General features: G+C 43.1%; 1 protein-coding gene across 1 annotated transcript in view; it reads right to left on the bottom strand.

Annotated features, from left to right (window-relative positions):
• LOC145338712 (lamin-B3-like) overlaps positions 1–12,486 on the bottom strand; it is a 41,910-nt gene extending 29,424 nt beyond the window's left edge. Inside the window, exons 1-2 of the mRNA XM_080183111.1 lie at positions 12,386–12,486; positions 7,321–7,491 (exon numbers count right to left, since the gene is read on the bottom strand). Coding sequence (XP_080039237.1) covers positions 7,321–7,446 — 126 coding nt within the window. The 5' untranslated portion in view covers positions 7,447–7,491; positions 12,386–12,486. The remainder of the gene's footprint in view (positions 1–7,320; positions 7,492–12,385) is intronic.
• Positions 12,487–22,108: the final 9,622 nt, after the last annotated feature.

The raw sequence follows: 22,108 nt of genomic DNA, 5'->3' as shown, positions 1-22,108 counted from the left end.
AACAGCTCCGTAATTTTGATCCAATGCCACGTATTACAGGCACAAGATGAATTCGAACCAACTCCTAGATATATGTTTCAAGAAAAATAGTGTATTCAGGAGATCACAGGAGGTTTCACTGCATGGAATTTCCTCAAGACATTTTCCTGATCAGGTGCCATAATGTTGTCCTAAAATTGAGAGAAATCCCATTTACACAAGTGTTTCCACCAAAGTTAACAGCGATCAATCAGAAGAATGCTCAAGGAAATTCCAGGCACGTAACTTTAATCCCAAGGAAACTGGCCAATGTAAGCATTCAGTTGTGGCATAAAGTTATAGACACAAGAGCAAATGAGCTGCAGGGAGGGATTTCTTTTGTTAAATAGCGCAGAAGAGCATAACAAGGGAGGTAAAGTTTATTCAAAACCTGGTGCAAGTGCATCTACACAGTATAGGCTAATATTATGGAGCAGAATCAGCCTTGGATTCAGGCCAGACATTAGCTGTGCTATGTCTGACTCACCACCGTGCTCACTGGAGAACAGGTGATGGCCTAGTGGTATTATTGCTCGACTATTAATCCAGAAACTCAGCTAATATTCTGGGGACCCGGGTTCGAATCCCGCCAGGGCAGATGGTGGAATTTGAGTTCAGTAAAAGGACATCTGTAATTAAGAATCTACTGATGACCACAAAACCGTTGCCGATTGTTGGAAAAACTCATCTGGTTCACAAATGTCCTTTCGGGAAGGAAATCTGCCATCTTTACTTGGGTGTGGCCTACATGTGACTCCAGAGCCACAGCAATGTGGTTGACTCTGAAATGGCCTAACAAGCCACTCAGCGTCAAGGGCAACCAAGGATGGGCAATAAATGCTGGTCAGCCAATGACACCCACGTCCCACGAATGAATAAAAAAAAGCAATGATATAGTGAATTCTCCACCAAATCTCCGTTTAATAACGAGCTCCATGGTGTAATAGACGGCATTCTTTGACGAGATTGCCAAAGCGGTGAATTCCAGACCACTGACTCAAAGAGAAGTCTTTGTGGAAAGGCGAGACTCCCAGAATCATCACAATACAGCTTAAAAAGTCAAAGCAACGCAAAACTACAAGAGCCTCGCTCAGACAAGCCCTGATGGGACAACTGCAAAGCCCACAGATTGGAAATGTGTCTGAAGGGCTGATCAACATGCTAGTTATTGCCAACATGTGGGCGGACTCTCGTGTTTAATGTCTTTGTGGAAGGGAAGGAACATGAAGGGCTCTTAAATCAAACATGCAGTCACTTCATCAATCACTGCTACTTTTCCTGGGCAGGATGGGGGCTAACTACATCACTCAATACCAGTACATGTTAGACATTGTGAATCGGTCTTGGGTATTTTGTGTTGCCTGTCACTCCTATGATGGCACCATTTCCCTCAGGAATTATACTTCTTGAGTGTTGTTGGAGATGCATTCATCTGGGCAAGTGGATAGTATTCCAAAATACTCTTGACTTTTGCCTTGTCGATGGTGGACAAGCTTTGGGAAGTTATGGGGAAGAGTCACTCGTGACAGGGTTACTAGCCTCTGGACTGTTCCTGTAGCCATAATGTTTATATGGCGAGTCTAGTTCAGTTTCTGGTCAATGGCAAACCCCAAGATACTGATAGTGTGTGGTTCAATGATGCTAAAGTTATCGAATGTCAAGAGCCAGTAGTTAGATTCTCTCTTGTTGGAGATGTCATTGAATGTTACTTGCCACTTGTCAGCCCAAGCCTGGATATTATCCAGGTCTTGTTGCAATTGGATATAGACTCCTTCAGTACGAGGAGTTGCTAATGGTGCTGAACACTGTGCAATCATCAGTGAACAACTCGACTTCTGACCTCATGATGGAAGAAAGGTCATTGATCAAGCAGCTGAAGATGGTTGGGCCTTGGACACTACAGGGATTCCTGCAATGAAGCCATGGAACTGAGCTGATCGACCTCCAATCACCGCAACCATTTTCCTTTGTGCCAGATATGACTCCAACCAGTGGAGAATCCCCTTGCCGCCCCGATTCCCATTGATTCTGGTTATGCCAGGGCTCCTTGATACCACACTTGATCAAACGCTACCTTGATGTCAGGGCAGTCACTTGCACCTCACTGCTGGAATTGAGCTCTTTCGTCCATGTTTGGACCAAGGCTGCAATGAGTGATCCTGCCAGAACACAAATTGAGTATTAGTGAGCAGTGTATTGCTAAGCAAGTATCCCTTAATAGCAGGGGAATGTCAAGGGCCAGTAGTTAGATCCTCTCTTGTTGGAGATGGTCATTGAATGTTACTTGCCATTTGTCAGCCCAAGCCTGAATATTGTCCAGGTCTTGTTGCATTTGGACAGAGACTCCTTCAGTATTTGAGGAGTTGCCAATGGTGCTGACCTAACCCTAACCCAACACTTTACTGATGATCAAAAATAGACTTATGAGGTAGTCAGTGGCCAGGTTTGTCCTGAAACAAACTTCAGCCAGAAGCGTCAAGTGGATGATCCACCTTGGCCACCTCTGGAGGTCCCAAGGATCAGAGGTGCCAGTCTTCAGCCAATTCAATTCACTCTTTTGATATCAAGAAATGGCTGAAGCCACTGGATACTGCAGAGGCTATGGGACCTGGCAATATTCAGGCAGTAGTACTGAAAATTTGTGCTCCAGAACTTGCTGTACCCCTAGCCGTGCTATTCCAGTACAGGTACCACGTTGGTGTCTACCAGACAATGTGGAAAATTGTACAGGACATACCTGTGGTATCTGTAAAGGTGATTATCGACTAGCACCATCAAATAGAATTACAGTTTAATAAAGTTTTATAGACCTGATTTTAGTGTTGGGGAAAAGTGGTAAATGACATGTGTTTAATGATAGGATTGCAGCAGGTGGGAGAGGGCGCCTTATTTGTTTTGCGCAATTGGAACAGAGTCCAAATTGAGCACACGGCAGCTGTGTCTTTGCTACTGAGAGACACGGCACTCGCCCATTGCGGTCAATCCCTGTCTCCCACCCATTGCTTTGGTGCAATTTAACAAAACCAAACATGCTGCTGGCTGCGGTGCCTTCACTTTCCTGACCAGACCTCCACAGTTGGACTTCCAGAGATTCCGATTTCTGGTAATGCAGAAATGAACTGGCAACTGAATTGGCACAGCCAATCACAACCTTAACCAAACTGAGAGTGGTCTTTAGACTACACGGTGCCCATGCTTCATGAGGCCTTTACATAGCATGTGCCAAAGGGATGGTTCTGTAAAGGGCCACAACATTCTGACTGAGTAACTTGGCACATCATAACATTCAGGGCTATGGGCTAAGTGCTGGTAGATGGGGTTAGGTGGGAGTTCAGGTGTTTCTGATGTGTTGGCATGGACTCAATGGGCCGAAAGGCCTCCTGCGCTGTATGATTCTACGAAAAGCTCCTGGAAAAGTCGTCCCCACACTCCTCACACACAAAAAAAGGAGCCATTCAGTTTTTCAATTGCTGAAACTTCCATCCAGGCAAGTAGCAGTGATAAAGAGACAAAACCAATTTTGAAAACCTATCAATCATTGTTTGCGAGATGAGTATCACGTAGAGAGCTAAAAAACCATGTCCAAAAAACTGGTGCGAATTGAGGGAGGGCGACAGGGATGAATGTCGGAAAGCAAGATCAAACAAAATAAAACCATGTCAATAAAGAGGCAGATTTGACCATAAGTGTTATATACAGGGGATTAAATATATGCTCCTTATTCATATGTATCCAAGTAACATCCACTTTGCATATTCATATCCCATAATTTGTGAAATCACTTCCTCAAAGTTGGGAGGCACCCAAAATAATATTTTTAACATTAGGAATTTTGACAGATTCTCTGTCAGGAATCCATAATTTTTAATGATCCTTCCTTTGGAATAATGCAATTCATAACTGGCTGGGATTATCCACTTACACTGACACGCTCTGGTAGAACAAAGGGTTGGGTTTGAAAAGGCAGAGAAGGAAGGTTTGCTGGGATGAAGTTCTGCTGAGTTTGAAAGGGAACCATATTGAAATTATTAATGAATGAGTGGAGTTTTCTAGACTGTTATTAAACAGCTGCTGAGGGAACTTTCAGACAAAGTTACCATTAGAGAATAGATTCTGGGCCAGATGAATAAATAAATAGTGTTAATTATTTGTCTGACTAGGGTAGCTAGGGACATTGATAGGCAATTAGGTTTTTGGGAAGGTGGTTAAATTATAATGCCATCGCTGATAATATTCAATTAACCTCCAGGGCAAAAATGCACAATTTTACAACTTTGCTATTTAATTAGACTCAGCACAATTAATCAAAAACAAACACATTTCTAGTAAATTGCAGGCGCAAAGGAGACAGGGGGCATTGCGGTTTAAATTGTAATGAAATTATTCAACATTGGAACCAGACTTTACTGTGTCGGTGGCACAGTGGTTAGCGTTGCTACTTCACAACGCCAAGGACCCGGGTTCGATTCCCAGCTTGGGTCACTGTCTGTGTGGGGTTTACAGTGTTTTTCCCGTGTCTGAGTGGGTTTCCTCCGGGTGCTCCAGTTTTCTCCCACAGTTTGAAAGACGTGCTGGTTAGGTGTATTGGCCATGCTAAATTCTCCCTCAGTATACCCGGACAGGTGCTGGAGCGTGGTGACTGGGGGGGCTTTCCACAGTAACTTCACTACAGTGTTACTGTAAGCCTAATAAAAAACTGTGACACTAATAAATTGACATTTTAAAAGGGTAAAGCAATGCAAAATTGTTGAACTCCGATTCAGGAGGATTTAATCATTTCCTTTGTTGCAACATCAAGGTGAACTGAAAATCTTTTATGTCCGCCTGCAAGTGTGGAATGTTGTCAAACAGGAGGCAGAGAATGGGGGTTAATGGGTGCTATTCGGATTGGCGGTTCGTGACTAGTGGAGTGCCCCAGGGGTCGGTGCTGGGGCCTCAGCTATTTACCATTTATATAGATGATCTGGAGGAGGGAACCGAGTGTATGGTGTTGAAATTTGCTGATGACACCAAGATTGGCGGAACGGCAAATTGCGCGGAGGGTGTGGAGAGCCTGCAGAAGGATCTAGATAGGCTGGGCGAATCGGCCAGGAACTGGCAAAAGGAATTTAATGTTGGCAAGTGCGAGGTGGTCCACTTTGGTAGGAAGAATGGTAGGAAGGACTATTACTTACGTGGCGAAAAACTGCAGCAGGCGACGATGCAGAGGGACCTCGGGGTCCTTGTGCATGAGTCGCAAAAACCCAGCCTGCAGGTGGTCAGGAAGGCGAATGGGATGCTGGCCTTCATAGCGAGGGGGATTGAATATAAAGGTAGGGAGGTCTTGCTGCAGCTGTATAGGGCACTGGTGAGGCCGCAGCTGGAGTACTGTGTGCAGTTTTGGTCGCCGCACTTATGCAAGGATATTTTGGCCTTGGAGGGAGTGCAGAGGAGGTTTACGAGGCTGATACCGGAATTGAGGGGGTTGAGCTATGAGGAGAGGCTGAATAAACTAGGCTTGTACTCGTTAGAGTTTAGAAGAATGAGGGGAGATCTCATTGAGACGTATAAGATGATGAATGGGATGGATAGGATAGAGGTGAAGAGACTCTTCCCGCTCAGAAAGGACAGTAGGACTATGGGGCACAGCCTCAAGATAAAGGGGGGGCGGTTTAGAACGTAGTTGAGGAAGAACTTCTTCACTCAAAGGGTGGTGAATCTCTGGAATTCTCTGCCCGTTGAAGTGGTGGAGGCTGCCTCACTCAATATTTTTAAGACGCGGGTTGATAGGTTTTTGATAGGCAAGGAGATTAAGGGTTATGGGGAGAGGGCGGGAATGTGGAACTGAGCCACGACAAATCAGCCATGATCTTATTGAATGGCGAGGCAGGCTTGAGGGGCTAGATGGCCTACTCCTGCTCCTATTTCTTATGTTCTTATGTTCTTAAGGTCTGAGGCAAAAAGGATGGGGGTGGGGAGGCGTTGGAATGGAGGTGCTAAAATGAAGCTGTACCACTAATTAAGGGGTGAACATTTACTGGAATGTTTTGAATATATGTGAATATATTAGTTTCCATCACAAAATAAGGTAGCTCATTGGCTCCCCTGCAAACTCATTGACGTACTCTTTGTCTCCAACCCTTCGAAAGTGAAATGATACTGGATTTTGATAAAACAACATTTAAAGATAAAAAGGCAATTAAAGATAAACCAGCATTTAAAGATAAACCAGCATTTAAAGATAAACCAGCATTTAAAGATAAACCAGCATTTAAAGATAAACCAGCATTTAAAGATAAACCAGCATTTAAAGATAAACATAAACAGGAATCAGCTGTTCTCACTACGAAACACCCTCATAAACTTAATATTTTCTTCGAAAGTGAAAGAATGAAAGGATAAAGCAGAAACTTGAATCAGCTGTTCTGAACACAAAACTCCCCCATCCTTGTACTTTGTACTTGCCACGTTTTGATTATTTATATGTTAACTAGTTTTTATGGTAGCACAGTGAGCCTGATAACAAAGTTATCTTGAGGACTGGCTTGTATTAAGGATGCAGATAAATGAGTTCAAATTCCACCATGGCACCTGAGATGTTTTAATTCAGCTTTAGCTTCTTATTCCACATTTACTCAAAACAAATCAGTGATCACGGAACTGCTGCAAATAGCCAACTTTTTCTTAAGCCTTTCATGTTATGTGGAAGGCTTTGGGCCCATTCCTAACTGCATGTGAATGGATGGGTTTGTTAGGCCACTTCAGAGTGGGTTAAGAAGAGCATTGCTGTGGGTCTGGAGTCATCAGTAGGCCAGATCAGGCAGATTTCCTTCCCTAAAGGGCATTAATGAATCAGATGTGTTTTTACAACAGTTGATGATAGCTTTGTGGTCATCACCACTGAGACTAGCTTTTATACTCCAGATTTTCATTGAATCTAAATTTTACCGGCTTCTGTGGTGAGATTTGAACTGTGTCCGCAGAGCATCAGCGCTGGGCTTCTGGTGACCATTATCAGCATGCCTTGTCTTACAATTATCACGCAGGGAAAGAAATCGGCTGTGCCCGGACAAGGCATCAATTCATAGCATTCTGTCGGATTCAAAATTGGCCTAGCAAATCACTCTCACAATGACCACATACTAGTGGGCAATTAAGAATGATGAGTACTTGCTATTAATAAATAAAAAGTGAATACATTTCTCATCACATGATGGTCATTTTCTCCACATCGCTTTAAACAATAACTCCATCCGGTTGGAATATGATTAGTATTTTCAGTGTTAGAATATTCGACAGAACTTTTGAGACAGTACACGTTACCTGGTCTTTATAGCTTCTTTCCAGGTTCTCTCTGTACTCTTTGAGTTTTTCATGATGTTCTTCTCTCAGCTGTTCAAGTGCCTCAGTTAGTTTGCTATCGTATTTCTGACGATTAACACACTCCATGTTTTCCAGTCTATCTTCATACTTCTTCTTAAGATCGTCAATTTCCTAGGTGAGCAAACGTTAGCACAAAGTTAGAGAATATTAAACAGTTCACTGGGTCCAGCATAAATGTTCCAAATACGCACTTTTAAAACAGGATTTTAAACATAAGAACGTACGAGGAATCTGTCAGCCAAACAGGAAACATTCAGGCCTCAGAGCAGCATGGGGGCACAGTGGCTAGCACTGCTCCCTCACAGCGCCAGGCACCCAGGTTTGACTTCCGACTTGGGTCACTGCAGATTCTGCACGTTCACACCGTGTCTGCGTGGGTTTCCTCCGGGAGCTCCGGTTTCCTCACTAAAGTTTATTTATTAGTCACAATAGGCTTACATTAACACTACAATGAAGTTACTGTGAAAATCCCCACAGTAGGGCCTGTTTCCATTCAGTAAGCCTCCATGACTCTACCACTCACCTGTGACCCCTGGGACTCAGCTGAATGCAATACTAACGGTAGCCACTGCCTCCCCAGTGGTGCTACTGAGCAATGAAGTGGTGCCGGCCTCTGATTGGCCATCTCTTCGAGACAGGACTTCCACCCATGGGGTCCTTTGTCCCAGGGAGGCCCCATCATTGTCCTAACTGTCTGACTGGCAGCTGGCCATTTTGAAAGAGGTGACAAGGAGCTCAGGCCCTCATCCCGTACATTAAATTCTTCCTCAACTTCTCAATATCTACCCTATCAAATTAGTTCCTAATCATCTGTTTCCTGGAGGAGAGCACTCCAGTCTATTCAAACTGATTTGGAATTTGGGTCCATCACACATTCCCATTCATTGCTTTTCTGAAGTGTAGATGGAGTCAAACAGCATAATCAAGGACCCTATGCATGCCAGGCATTCTCTCTTCCATCAGGAAAAAGATACAAAAGTCTGACATTACGTCCCAACTGACTCAAGAACAGCTTCTTCCTCGCTGCCAGACATTTGAATGGTCCTATTAAATAGTAAGCTGATCTTTCCCTTCCCTGCATTGTAACTCTAACATTATATTCTGTACACTCTCCTTTCCTCCGCTATAAACATTTTGCCTGTATATCATGCAAGAAACAATACTTTTCACTGTATCTCAATAGATGTGAGAATAATAAATCAACTCAATTCAATGATTGAGCGAACCTCTGCTCAGAAACTTCATTTTGTTAATCATACCCCCCTCCCAGCCCTTACACTTTAGGCAAGGATGTTCTGTACATTGCTATGCAAAAATTTTTTAATAAGTTTTATTGATGATGTAGCATTTTGTTATTGCTTCTGATAACAACTTCTGATCCGGGAATACACACTTTATTACCATAAATGTTGATCTTTGCTCTCTCCCATTTGTATCGTTAGAACAAAAGAACAGAGAAAACTACAGCACAGGAACAGGTCCTTCTGCCCTCCAAACATGCACTGACCTTGCTGCCTGTCTGAATTAAAACCCCCTATCCTCCTGGGGACTATTTCCCTCTATTCCCATTCTACTCGTGTATTTATCAAGATGCCCCATAAAAGTCACTTTTGTATCTGCTTTACTACCTCCCCCGGCAGTGAGTTTCTGCATAAAAAAACTTGCCTCATACATCTCCTTTAAACCTTGTCCCTCGCACCTTAAATCTATGCCTCCTAGTAATTGACCCTTCCACCCTGGGAAAAAGCTTCTGACTATCCACTCTGCCCCTCGTAATCTTGTGGGCTTTCATCAGGTCACCCCTCAACCTCCGTCATTCCAGTGAGAACAAACCAAGTTTCTCCAATCTCTCCTCACACCTAATGCCGTCCATACAGGCAACATCCTGGTAAATCTTGTCTGTACCTCTCCAAAGCCTCCAAATCCTTCTGGTAGTGTTGCAACCAGAACTGAACACTACATTCCAAGTGTGGCCTAACTAAGGATCTGTAAGGTTGCAACACGGCTTGCCAATTTTTAAACTCAATGTCTCGGCCAATGAAGGCAAGCACGCTGTATGCCTTTTTGACTACCTTCTCCACCTACAAAACCACTTTCAGTGACCTGTATACTTGTGTACACAGATTCCTTTGCCTATCAATACTCTTAAGGGTTCTGCCATTTACTGTATATTTCCCCATCTGTATTAGACCTTCCAAAATGCATCACCTCACATTTGCCTGGATTAAACACCATCTGCCATCTCTCCGCCCAAATCTCCAACCGATCTATATCTGCTGTATCCTCTGACGGGCCTCATCGCCATCTGCAATTCTACCAACCTTTGTGTCATCCACAAACTTACTAATCAAATCAGTTACATTTTCATCTAAATTATTTATATATATTACAAACAGCAAAGGTCCCAGCACTGATCCCTGAGTTGCGCCACTTGTCACAGCCCTCCATTCACAAACGCACCCTTCCACTGCTACCCTCTGTCTTCCAAGTCATAGCCAGTTCTGTATCCATCTTGTCAGCTCACCTCTGATCCCATGCGACTTCACCTTCTGTACCAGTCTGCCATGGACCTTGTCAAAGGCTTACTGAAGTCCATATAGACAACATCCACTGCCCTACCCTCATTCATCTTTATCACTTCTTCGAAAAACTCAATCAAGTTAGTGAGACATGACCTCCCCTTCACAAAACCATGTTGCTTCTCGCTAATACATCCACTTATTTCCAAGTGGGAATAAATCCTGTCTCGAAGAATCCTCTCCAATAATTTCCCTACCACTGACGTAAGGCTCACTGGCTTGTAATTACCTGGATTATCCTTGCCATCCTTCTTAAACTAAAGGAGCAACATTGACTTTTCCCCAATCTTCTGGGACCTCCCCTGTAGCCAGTGAGGATGCAAAGATTTCTTTCAAGGCCCCAGCAATTTCCTCCCTTGCCTCTCTTAGTATTCTGGGATATATCCCATAAGCCTTGGGGACTTGTCTACCTTAATGTTTCTCAAGACCCTGGAAACCACTTCCTTTTTGATCTCAACATGACCCAAACTATCTGCACGTACTTTCCCAGACTCATCATCCGGCAAGTCCTTCTCTTTGGTGAGTACTGATGCAAAGTACTCAATTAATACCTCACCAATTCCTCTGGCTCCACGCATAGATTCCCTCCCTTGTCCTTGAGTGGGCCAACCCTCTTTATACATGTAGAAAAAGCCTTGGGATTTTCCTTAATCCTGCTGGCCAATGACTTTTTGTGACCCTTTTAGCCCTCCTAACTCTTTGCTTAAGTTTCTGTCTACTTTCCCTGTATACCACACTTGCTTCATGTGCTCCCAGCCTTGGCAAATGCCTCCTTCTTCTTTTTGACTAGGCTCACAATATCTCTCATTATCCAAGGTTCCCTAAACTTGTCATACCTATCCTTCATCCTTCCAGGAAATTGTTCGTCCTGAATTCTTGTCAATTTACAATTGAAAGTCCCTTGCATTGTTTATTTTCCCTCATACAGCTAAGCTCAATCTGCATTCTTCAATTCTTGCCTAATATTTAATTAGCCTTTCCCCAATTTAGCACCTCCACCCGAGCACTGTATTTATTTTTATCCATCAGTACCTTGAAGCTTACTGAATCGCGGTCACTGTTCTCAAACTGCTCCCCTACTGAAACATTGACCACCTGGCCGGGCTCATTCCCCAATACCAGGTCCAGTTTGGATCCTTGCCTCGTTGGATTATCTGCAGACTGTTTCAAGAAGCCCTCCTGGATGCTCCTTACAAACTCTGCCCCATCCACACCCCTCGCACTAAGTGAATCCCACACAATATAGGGGAAGTTAAAATCTCCCATCACAACAACCCTGTTACTTTTACATCTTGTCAAAAATCTGCCTGCACGTCTGTTCCTCTATCTCCCTCTGGCTGTTGGGAGGCCTATATTAAGCCCCCAACATTGTAACTACACCCTTCCTATTCCTGAGCTCTACCCATATTGCCTCGCTCCATGAGCCCTCCAAGATGTCTTCCCGCAGTGCAGCTGTGATATTCTCCTTGACCAGTGCAACTCCCCTACCCATTTTACATTCCCCTCTATCACACCTGAAACATCTGCATCCTGGAACATTAAGCTATCCTCCTCTAAACCAAGTCTCTGTAATGGCAATAACATTATAGTTCCAAGTACAGATCCAAACTTTAAGTTTATTTGCCTTGCTTGTTACATTTCTCACATTAAAACAAATGCACTTTAGTCCTCTAGACTGTCTTTGATCAGTAACCACATCCTGACTGCTCTTCCTCTGAGTCTTACTGGCTTTATTCTCTAGTTCCCCTTCAGTTAATTCACCTTTGCTTTGGTTATCACCCTCTGCCAAACTGTTTAAATTTATGATCACCAAAACCCAACTCTGCCCTTTGTCCTCACCAACTCTGTGCCCTTTCCTTGGCTTGAATTCCTTTATATGGGCTAATCACTTCTACTAAATGTTATCTCTGTGATCTACATGATTAGCTTTCACTGACATGGCAGTTTTATTCTTACGAAATGTTCCTTTTAGGGCGACATAGGACAGAGAATAGCATTGAGGCAGAAATGTTGCCATCAGATGCACGAGGACCTTCCTCACAAAGAGGCTTCATGAGCTGTGTTGACCATCTGGCTGCTAGTCAACAAGAGCAACAGACGGGGCAAATAAAAAATTGTCACACATCCGGCTGCAAGTTTGTCAGGCATTCACGGTCTGTGCAGATACCCATCTGTTACTGGAAACATCCTATCCGATTTTTAAAAAAGAAATCTGTTCCCAGTTTTGGACTGGCTGCGCATGTTTGAATGTAAAAGGGACATGGATGAACTCTGGCTACGGTGCTTCTGTAGCATTTTAGAACGAGGCAATTCTAGCCAACTGAGCTACTCTGGAATTTAGCATCACTTCCAGATCTTTAATCAATGAACAATGTGAGTTCATCCTGTCGACTGACCCAGCACAGTTGTAACGTTAGATGCCTTACCTTGTCTTGGAGGTCTTTCTGGAAATCCAGCTTTTCCTGCAACGTCCGGACTTGGTTGTCCAAGTTACGGCTTCGTAACGTTTCATCACGCAATTGCGCGTTGGTATCATTGACAGTCGAATTGGCCTGCAGGAAAACAGAACATATAGCAGATGGATCAACTTCTTTTTTTTGAGGTGGGGAAGGAATAAGGTTGCTGGCTTGCCATGCTTACGTTTGCAAGCTGAAGTTTGACATCGGTAAGCTTGTTCTCCAAGTTCCTCTTCTCACTCCGACATGTCGCCAGCTGAGCATCTTTGCAATGCAGAGAATTTTCCAAATCTCTTCCGTCGGCCAAAGCAGATCTCAAATCCGATTCTGCTTTGTTCTTCCTGAAGGAATATCACATTATTTGCAGCTTAATTGACGGTCATTTCAAAGATTTCTACTCGGACTGAAATTAATTTTTTCTACAGTTTGAACATGATATATTTAAATCAAAAACAACCTGATGGATTTATACTAACAAAATAATTAAGAAGGAATATTGATTGATTTATTATTGCCACATGCATTGGGATACAGTGAACGCATTATTTCTTGTACCCTATACAGACAAAATATAACAAAGAGTACCCAGGGGAGAAGGAAAGAAGAGGATGCAGAATATAGTGTTACAGTTCCTGATACTGTGAGGAGAAAGACGAACAAAGCAAAGGCACACTTCATTTTTTTTAAATAATGCTTGCCACAATTACATTAAAAAGCAATCAGCAGTCTAAGACCATTTCAATGTTACATCGAGAATTTGCTTCCATAAAGGAATATAGGCTCAATTAATTGCCAGGAACAATGATAACAGAATTGTTGGCAAATCATAGCAATCAATCTTGGTTGGTACGTGGCCTCAGACTTGTCTATCTTTTTCTGGAGAGATAAAGGTGGAAGAGAGTCCAGGGTGCAAAGGGTCCTTGATTATGCTGTCTGCAAGAAATCTGTCCAGTTTTCCTTTGAATTAATCTACGTTAACAGCTTCCAACATCTCCCTCAGGACCAATACACTGATTGGCACTCGATCACTGAAATATTGTTTCCACAAATTGGTTCTCAATGAAATGCACAATGTTCTCAGGTTCTACTATTTTGGGCAAGATAGACTAGCTTAGAACATAGAATCCTTAACGGTGCAAAAGATGACAACTTGGCCCATCGAGTCTATATTGGCTCTCCAAAAGAGCAAGTCCACCACCACTCACCCACAGCTGCCATCCTGTCCTATCCCCTTAAGCCCATGCATTTACCATGACTAATCCACTTAACCTCTTGGAACACTAAGGGACAACTTAGCATGGCCAATCCACCTAACCTGCACATCTTTGGACTGTGGGAGGAAACTGGAGCACCTGGAGGAAACCCATGCAAACATGGGGAAATTGTGCAAACTCCGCACAGTCACCCAAGCCCAGGATTGAATCAGGGTGCCTGGCGCTGTGAGGCAGCAGTACTATCTTGTTCCTACACAATTTTACCAACAGCAATCATATCATCTCCCAATCTTTGCTCTTTCCAGTCAGAATATTCCAATCTGAGATTCCTCCATCCTGTGATATCCTTTTTTTGCACTGTAATGATCTGAATTGTTAGTCCAGTCATGACAATACCTTATAAAGAGCGAGAGCTACCTCACAATTTCAGCTCCGTATCGAACTTTCACTGTATCCCATACAAGATGGTTCACTCATAGTTGTGATGGATTATCGTATCTGTGCCAACAACTGCCAGTGAAAATAACATGAGTAAATAGGATTTGCCATCCAAAAGATACACAAGATGCTTTATTTAAAAAAATACCTGTTTAAAAAAAGCTCAACAAACGGTATTTTATCTGCAAACATATGTTTAAACAGGAGCTGCCCTGGCAGTGGGGGGACTTGGAAAGAAGGAGATCAGACAAGCTTTCTACAAAATTATTTTGACTGCCTTCCCAGCAAAATGCCTGAAAGCATCAATTGTGATGAAATAATGAGTGCCACTGGATATTGTTGCATGCCCAAACCAACAGGGAGAGTATAAAGGTATTGCTCGGGGAGCTGTATTCTACATAGGTCACAAGTTACTTATGCAAATACAGGTTTATTCTTGTTAGTGCAACTGTAAAATCATATGGACGACAAAAATTCCCCATCAGCGACTGGAATGCTGAGCTGCCAAACCTGGATTTGCAAGCCCATGAACAGCTTAAGAATACTATGTCTACATGCATTTCCTGTCAACTTTCCCACCCCTACATTATAACTTCCCCATTTCCATATTTATACTGGTAGTGGTGTCTTCCCGCACAAGTGACATATTGGGTGGTACCTAATGGAGGCGACAGAGCCATGGCAAATGCGCTGGAATAGGGCAATGTTTGGGGCTGCACAAGATGCTCTTTCGAAGAGTGGGTGCAGATTCAATCGTGCTGAATGGTCTCCTTTGGGACCGTCAGGATTCTATGGTTGTCACCCATCTACTGGAAAGGGGCAAGGAGCCTTCATGGCTCTGATGAGAAAGGCCCACTACACTCAGTGTCAATGAGGCACTTAATTGGCAGAGTCATGTCAACCGAAAGCTGTAGGATAATCAGATTGGCAGCTGTGCTTTGCTCAGCAGTGCCACTCGGAGTTCACTGACCGCTGCTGGAAATGCATCTACCCAAGGCCCAGGGTTTCCAAGGGACCCAGGTGAGTGACGGTTGAGAAGGGTCAGCAATAAGGGCAAGAGAGTGGCGGGGGTGGGGACAACTCTGAGCAGGCCCTCCTTTCCAATGATGCTGGGTCCCTCAATTAGCCACAGAATATCTTTTAATGAGCAACCCCCACTCGGATAGCTCACCCAACCCAAGAGGGTTTGCTTCTTGGGCTTCCCATATGGCAGATCTCCCACCCACTGCTGGGTAAATCTCATTGGGACGAGATTCTTAAATGGACATTAATCACCCACCCAAGAGTCACGATCGGCAGCGGGTCAAGGAGGTCACCCTGGAGTCTTCCCATCCCGGGTATCAGGGCAGAGGTGAGGGCCCTACTCGTCTCCCTCCCACCAAATTGCCACAAGATAAAGATTAAATTTAACCTATTCCCCTATTGAAGGTGCTGCAGGCAGCATGTTGTAAATACAATGTGACATGCATACTTCATGCCAAGAAACTGTGATGTAATAAAACTCACCAGAGGACTGCTCTCAGATTTAATTTTCTGTGTGCAAAGTCAGTTAACAACGACCAGCAAATACGATATGAAAATCACAGGGTGACCAGAGAATACAAATGGAAGTGCTCATACTGACAGCTTAAGAAATGGAGAAAATAACCCCTGGCAACTCTGCACCACATTTTGGGAATGTGTAAAATGGGGATTCACAGAGTAGCTTGGGGTACATTCATAACATTGGGAAGCTTGTTCTCTAAACTCTGAAAACAAATCAAACAGAGAAAGTTACTGAAGGCTTTTGCTGTGCTGTAGGACAACTTTGGCTATCATATTACATGGAGTTTATCCAGTATCCTCTGTTTTTATTTCACATTAAGAAGTTTCACAACACCAGGTTAAAGTTGGTAATAAACGCCACTAGCTTTCAGAGCGCTGCTCCTTATGGCGTTTACTACCAAATAAACCTGCTGGGCTTTAACCTGGTGTTGTGAGGCTTCTTACAGTGTTTACCCAAGTCCAACACCGGTATCTCCACATCATTTATTTCACATTTCCAGCTTATGTAGAATTTTGCTTTTATATTTAAGTTTTGTGCTGTTTCAATATCAATTTTTTTTTTAAATTAAAATTATGTTTCATTTACACTGCATCGTCTCATTAGCACAGAACTCCAGCCTACAGAATGAGCAAAGAGTGATGAAATGGAAAGATGTCTAAATGAATCATTCCAACTCAGTTGCGGTGTATACGTTTTGTCAGGCGTTTGGGCATTTTGATTACATTGTACAAGTCAAAGTGGTTTGGTAAGCTTTCTTTGGAACGGTTGCATTTCCACCGGGAACAAAGCAAGTTTAAGATTGAAACAATTGCTTTGGTTCAGGTCCACGGAGTTCAGTTGGGCGAGAAACTGATCGGCCGAAATTGCTCACAGCTCTGGAGACAGATCTATAGCCAGCAAGTATTGAATGCACAAAATAATCCAAGTACAACCCAAATCTGGATCTATTGTTTCACTCCCTCATGCTCACAAGCAGCTGAATGAAAATTTCAGGAACTAACAAAGCAAGTTTATTTGAAACTTGAGTGACATTATTGCAACCCATTCCTTAAAAGAAGAAATATCAATGTAAGCTCTGGCTCAGTAGTAGATCCTCACCCAAATTAGAAGATTGTTGACTCAAATCCCAGTCCAGGAACTTGAGCACATTGGGAAATTTTGAGATTATGAAATGCACTATAAAGATGCAGGTTTGACTTTGGTCTCAGTGCATAGATGCCAACTTTAACTCAATGAGACAATCAATGTGTTAGGTTAGAACAATACCTGCAACCTACATACTTGCATGGAATATTCTGACTTGGACTAATTAGTATCTTGTGCAAATACAGAATTGCTTTATTGCCAATATTCAGAATTTTATATGCCTCTTCTGCCTACGTTTTTATACATCCATGAAGTAATAATGCTGCATTCTTGGCATTTGTCACCTAATCTGACTATTCCAGGAACCTATCGAACAACATATTAATCTGTCTTTTATGATCAGCTGTGCTATAATTCATAATCAGCAACTTTCAATATTCTTCTCCCCGAGATGGTGTCCAAATATTTAGCCAACTGGAATTTGGTTTATAACCACACTTTAAAAAATGGATGATTAACTGCTGTCTCACAGCACCAGGAACCTAGGTTCAATCCCTGGCTTGTGTCACTGTCTGTGTGGAGTTTGTGCATTCTCCCCGTGTCTGTGTGGGTTTTCTCTGGGTGCTCTGGTTACTTCCACAGTCCAAAGATGTGTGGGTTAGGTCGATTGCTCATGATGAATTGCACCTTAATATCAGGAGGACCAGGAGGGTAAACCTGTGGGGTTATGGGGATAGGACCTGGGTGGGATTGTTGTCAGTGCAGGCTCGATGGGCCAAATGGCCTCCTTCTGCACTGCTGATTCTATGATTTTATGAATTCTTTCTTGCACAAGAAAGCTGATTCTTGATGTAATTTGACAGAGTACAGCATCAAGGGCTCAAAATTTTCATAGCTAGCACAAAGGAAGATGTTGTGGTTGTTGGAGGGCGATTATCTCAGCAAAGGGATTTCGCTGCAAGAGTTCCTCAGGGTGGCATCCTAGGCCCAACCACTTTCAGCTCCAATGATCTTCCCTCCCTCCATAAGTCAGAAGTGGCGATATCGCTGATGATTGCAATAATGTGCCAGAACTTGCATTTATATAGCACCTTTCATGATGGCTCAAAGTCCTTCACAGTTAATGAAGTACTTCGTGAATATTGCAATAGTAAACATGGCAGCCAATATTCACTCAGTAAACTCACCCTCGGTGTCGCACTGGTGTATCAGCCTCGATTTTTTGCCCTCAAGTGCTGGAATGGGATGTGAACTGAGAGTTAAGTGATTCAGAGGCAAGTGTGTTACTAACATAGACACAGTTGACACAATGGCATTAACAACATTAAATCTGTCAAACATCAAACAGTCTAGGTGTTACCATTGACCAAAATCTGAACTGTTCAAGAGCAAGTCAGGAGCTGGGAGTCCCACGGTGAGTGACTCACTTTTAAGTCCTCAAAGTCCATCCATCAAGTCCAAGCCACAAGTCAGGAATATGGAATACGCGCACTTTTCTGGACGAGTACAGATTCAAGAACACTGAAGGTGCTTGATGCCATTCAGGACAAAGCAGTCTGCTTGATTGGCACCACATCCATCACCTTACAACAGTCACTCCTTCCATCACTGACATACAGTGGCACAAATGTCTACCATCTACAAGGTGCACTGCAGCAATTCACCAAGTTTGCTTCAATAGCAGCTTTCCAACCCACAACCTCTACCACCTGGAAGGACATGGGTACCAATTCTTTGGGAACAACAGCACATGCAAGTTCCACTTCAAGATACACAGTCCCCCGAGTTGGAATTAAATCAGCGTTCCTTCACTCTTGCTGGGTCAAAATCCATGAAGCCCCTCCCTAACAGCACCGTGGGTGTACCTACACCAAACGGACTGCAGACCTGCAAGATGGCAGCTCACTCACCACCTTCTCATGGATGATTAGTGATATGCAACAAATGTTGGCCTTGCCAGCGATGCTCACATCACAAGAACGGATTAAAAAAAAATTCAACAACCCTACTCCTTAATTTCCTATCATCTCTACAAGTTGGGCAGCACAGTGGTTAGCACTGCTGCTTCATAGCTTCAGGGAGCTGGGCTCGATTCCCGGCTTGGGTCACTGTCTGTGTGGAGTTTGCACATTCTCCTTGTGTCTGCATGGGCTTCCTCCGGGAGCTCCAGTTTCCTTCCAGGATTCAAAGATGTGCGGGTTAGTTGATTGGCCATGCTAAAAAAATGCCCTTAGTGTCCTGAGAATGCATAGGTTAGAGGGATTAGTGGGTAAATGTAGGGGGGTGGGGCCTGGGTGGGATCGTGGTCAGTGCAGACTTAATGGGCAGGAATGGCCTCTTTCTGTCCTGTAGGGTTTCTGTGATCCTAGTAGATGATACACTCAATATCATTTCAACATCCCTGCTGCAATGTCTATGTACAAAATGTGTCATATGCAATCAGTATTATTTTCTGAAATTCATATCAAACAATGTACCTTTGGGTTTTCAATAATTTCTATAGATTGTCTTTTTAAAATTAAAACTCCAAATAAAAGCTCCCAGATTTTGATTTACTATCAACTTAATTTTCAAAATGAGTTCAATTTTCTATTCAAATGTCATCATTTCTCCAAGTACTTTGACAAAACCTAAATTATCCAAAAAAAAGACTTGAAATTCTAAATGAATGATTTTGGTAGAAAGTATATTGCAATTAGTGAGTATCATCTCATTGTCTTGTGATTCTCAGGCAGATCAATGAGCAAATGACCACCACCCAAATCTGGATCATCACTCTCTCGTTGCTGAAGTTCATGCAAGCCACCAAATCTCCAGTCTTACACAGCCTGTAATGTCCCACACAAAAACATTAAGCCCACCAGGGCAGTCAGTACTCAATTTTTACATTTACAAAATTTGGACACCGGCACTGGCAACGATATACCAACTTACATACCTCACCTATTCTATAACATTACCACATCAGAATCCATCTCCTAAACTCTTGGCTTTGGTGTGCGATTGTTTCAAAACTAGCAACAGCTCCTACTTACTTTATGAGCACCATTTAAAAAGGGAAAGTTCCTTGGTGTTACTAGCCTAAATTAAGAGTACGTGCATACAGGTGGGGAGAAGGTGTGCACATAACCTAATGGATAGGTGCCTAACTTCACAATCCCACCCAGGCCGTATTCCCATAACCCCATGCATTTACCGTGCTAATCCCTTGAAACTAGAGTCAATTTAGCATGGCCAATCAACCTAACCTGCACATTTCTTGACCGTGGGCAGAAACCGGAGCACTCAGAGGAAAGCCATGCAAAAACAGGGATAACATGCAAACTCCACACAGTGATGCAAGGCCAGAATCGAACCCAGGTCTCTGGTGCTGTGAAGTAGCAGTGCTAACTACTGTGCCATGCCAAGTTCTTCAACAACAAAAAAAAAATCAGCTGGATGAATAAGGAGCCAGCCCAAACTGAAAATAATATTCACTTCTTGGGGAGCATCTTCTGAGATAAAATGGGTCATCATTTTAATGAAACAATGGATTGTAAAGAGATAGTATCCACATGTTGTGGGATTTTTGTTATAGTCTTTCAATGGGATGTGAGCAACACTGGCAAGGCCCATTGCCTACCCCTGGTTGCCCTTGAGAAGGTGGTGGTGAGCTGCTGCCTTGCACCATTGCAGTCCACATGTTGTAGGTACACCTGACGAAGGGGCAGAGCCCTGAAAGCTACTGGTGTTTGCTACCAAACAAACCTGTTGAACTTTAACCTAGTGTTGTGAGACTTCTTATCGTAGGTACACCTACAGTGCTATTAGGGAGTGAGTGCCAGGATTTTGTTTCCTATCAATGAATGAACGGTGACGTGGTTCCAAATCAGGACTGATGAGTGGTGTAGGCAGGAACCTGCAGGTGCCAATGTCCCATGTTCCCAATTTCCTTACAGGTGAAAAGTGTCACATGTTCGCAGCATGCTGTCAAAGGATTCTTGGTGATTTGCTGCAATGCGTCCTAGGACACACTTATGCCGCAGTGGTGGAAGGAGTGAACGTTTAAAGTGGTGAATAGGGTGCCAGTCAAGGGGGTTGTTTAGTCCTAGATATCAAGCTTCTTGAGTAGAACTGCACTCACCCAGACAAGTGGAAAGTACATATTTAAACAATTATACTCCTGCCTGGTACCTTGTAGATGATGGACAGGGTTTTGAGGAGTCAGAAGATGAGTTATTCACCACAGAATTCCAAGCCGCTGTCCCACTCTTGTAGACAAAATATTTACATGGCTGGAACAATGGAGTCTTAGGCAAATGGTAACTCGTAGCTTGTTGATGGTGGAGGGATTCAGCAATGGTAATGCCATTGAATGCCATGGGGAGATGACTATTCTCTCATCATTGCATGACACAAATGTGTATTTAGTATGTTATTTACATGTCAGCAAGGAATAGAAGAATAGTCCATTTTGGCTGACAGGGCTTGAAGAAAGGGAACATGCACACTCAACAGGGTGTTTAAATGTTTTGAACAAACAACTTCAGGCCATTCTCTTCAAGGACCACGTATAACCTGACCTAATTATGGACAATCTCCAACACACAGGATTCCCTGATAATCACAACCAACCAATACCTTCATGTGGAACTCTGTCAAACATTCCCAACATCTCGAGTAATCCCACCATACAAGTAAATCTTACAACTATAAACATGGGCTGCATAGCATCAACCGAGGTAAACTAATTTATCCCACAGAATATATTTGACACTGTGCAAATCCTTGTACTTCGAAATCCATTTCTAAAGTTTTTGTCCTTTCCTCTTCAAAATAAATGTATTAAACTACCAAAATATTTAACTGTGATGATGATTTCCTCGTTCTATACTCCTGGGGTGAAGGGCATGGGAATCCGTTTTCTAGTCTCCACTGTTATTTGAAGGTTGATAGTTTTGCATTTCTTCAGTTCATAAGACTGCCCAAGTTAACTAACATTTCTTTATCCAATCTTTCAATAATTTTTATCATACTTTAGAAACAAATTGGATCCCCAAATGAAATCCTCAGTTCTCCCACCCACTAACCAAGGTATCTATAATACACGAAGATTGGGGGAGTTGCAGATAGTGAGGAGGATTGCCAGAGGATACAGCAGGATATGGATAGGCTGGAGACTTGGATGGAGAAATGGCAGATGGAGTTTAATCCAGACAAATGCGGGTGATGCATTTTGGAAGGTCCAGTGCAGCAGGGAGGTATACAGTAAATGGCAGAGCCCTTCAAAGCATTAACATACAGAGGGATCCAGGTATACAGGTCCACAGATGACTTAAAGTCGCAATACAAGTGGATAAAGTGGTCAAGAAAGCATATGGTGTGCTTGCCTTCATCAGTCAGGACATAAAATCATTTTGCTAATTTTTA

Source organism: Carcharhinus amblyrhynchos, unplaced genomic scaffold (assembly GCF_965287045.1).
Source record: "Carcharhinus amblyrhynchos unplaced genomic scaffold, sCarAmb.v2.hapA chromosome_152, whole genome shotgun sequence".
Lineage (NCBI taxonomy): Eukaryota > Metazoa > Chordata > Chondrichthyes > Carcharhiniformes > Carcharhinidae > Carcharhinus > Carcharhinus amblyrhynchos.
Note: the sequence above shows the minus strand (reverse complement) of the source record. Positions and strands in the feature narration are given on the sequence as shown.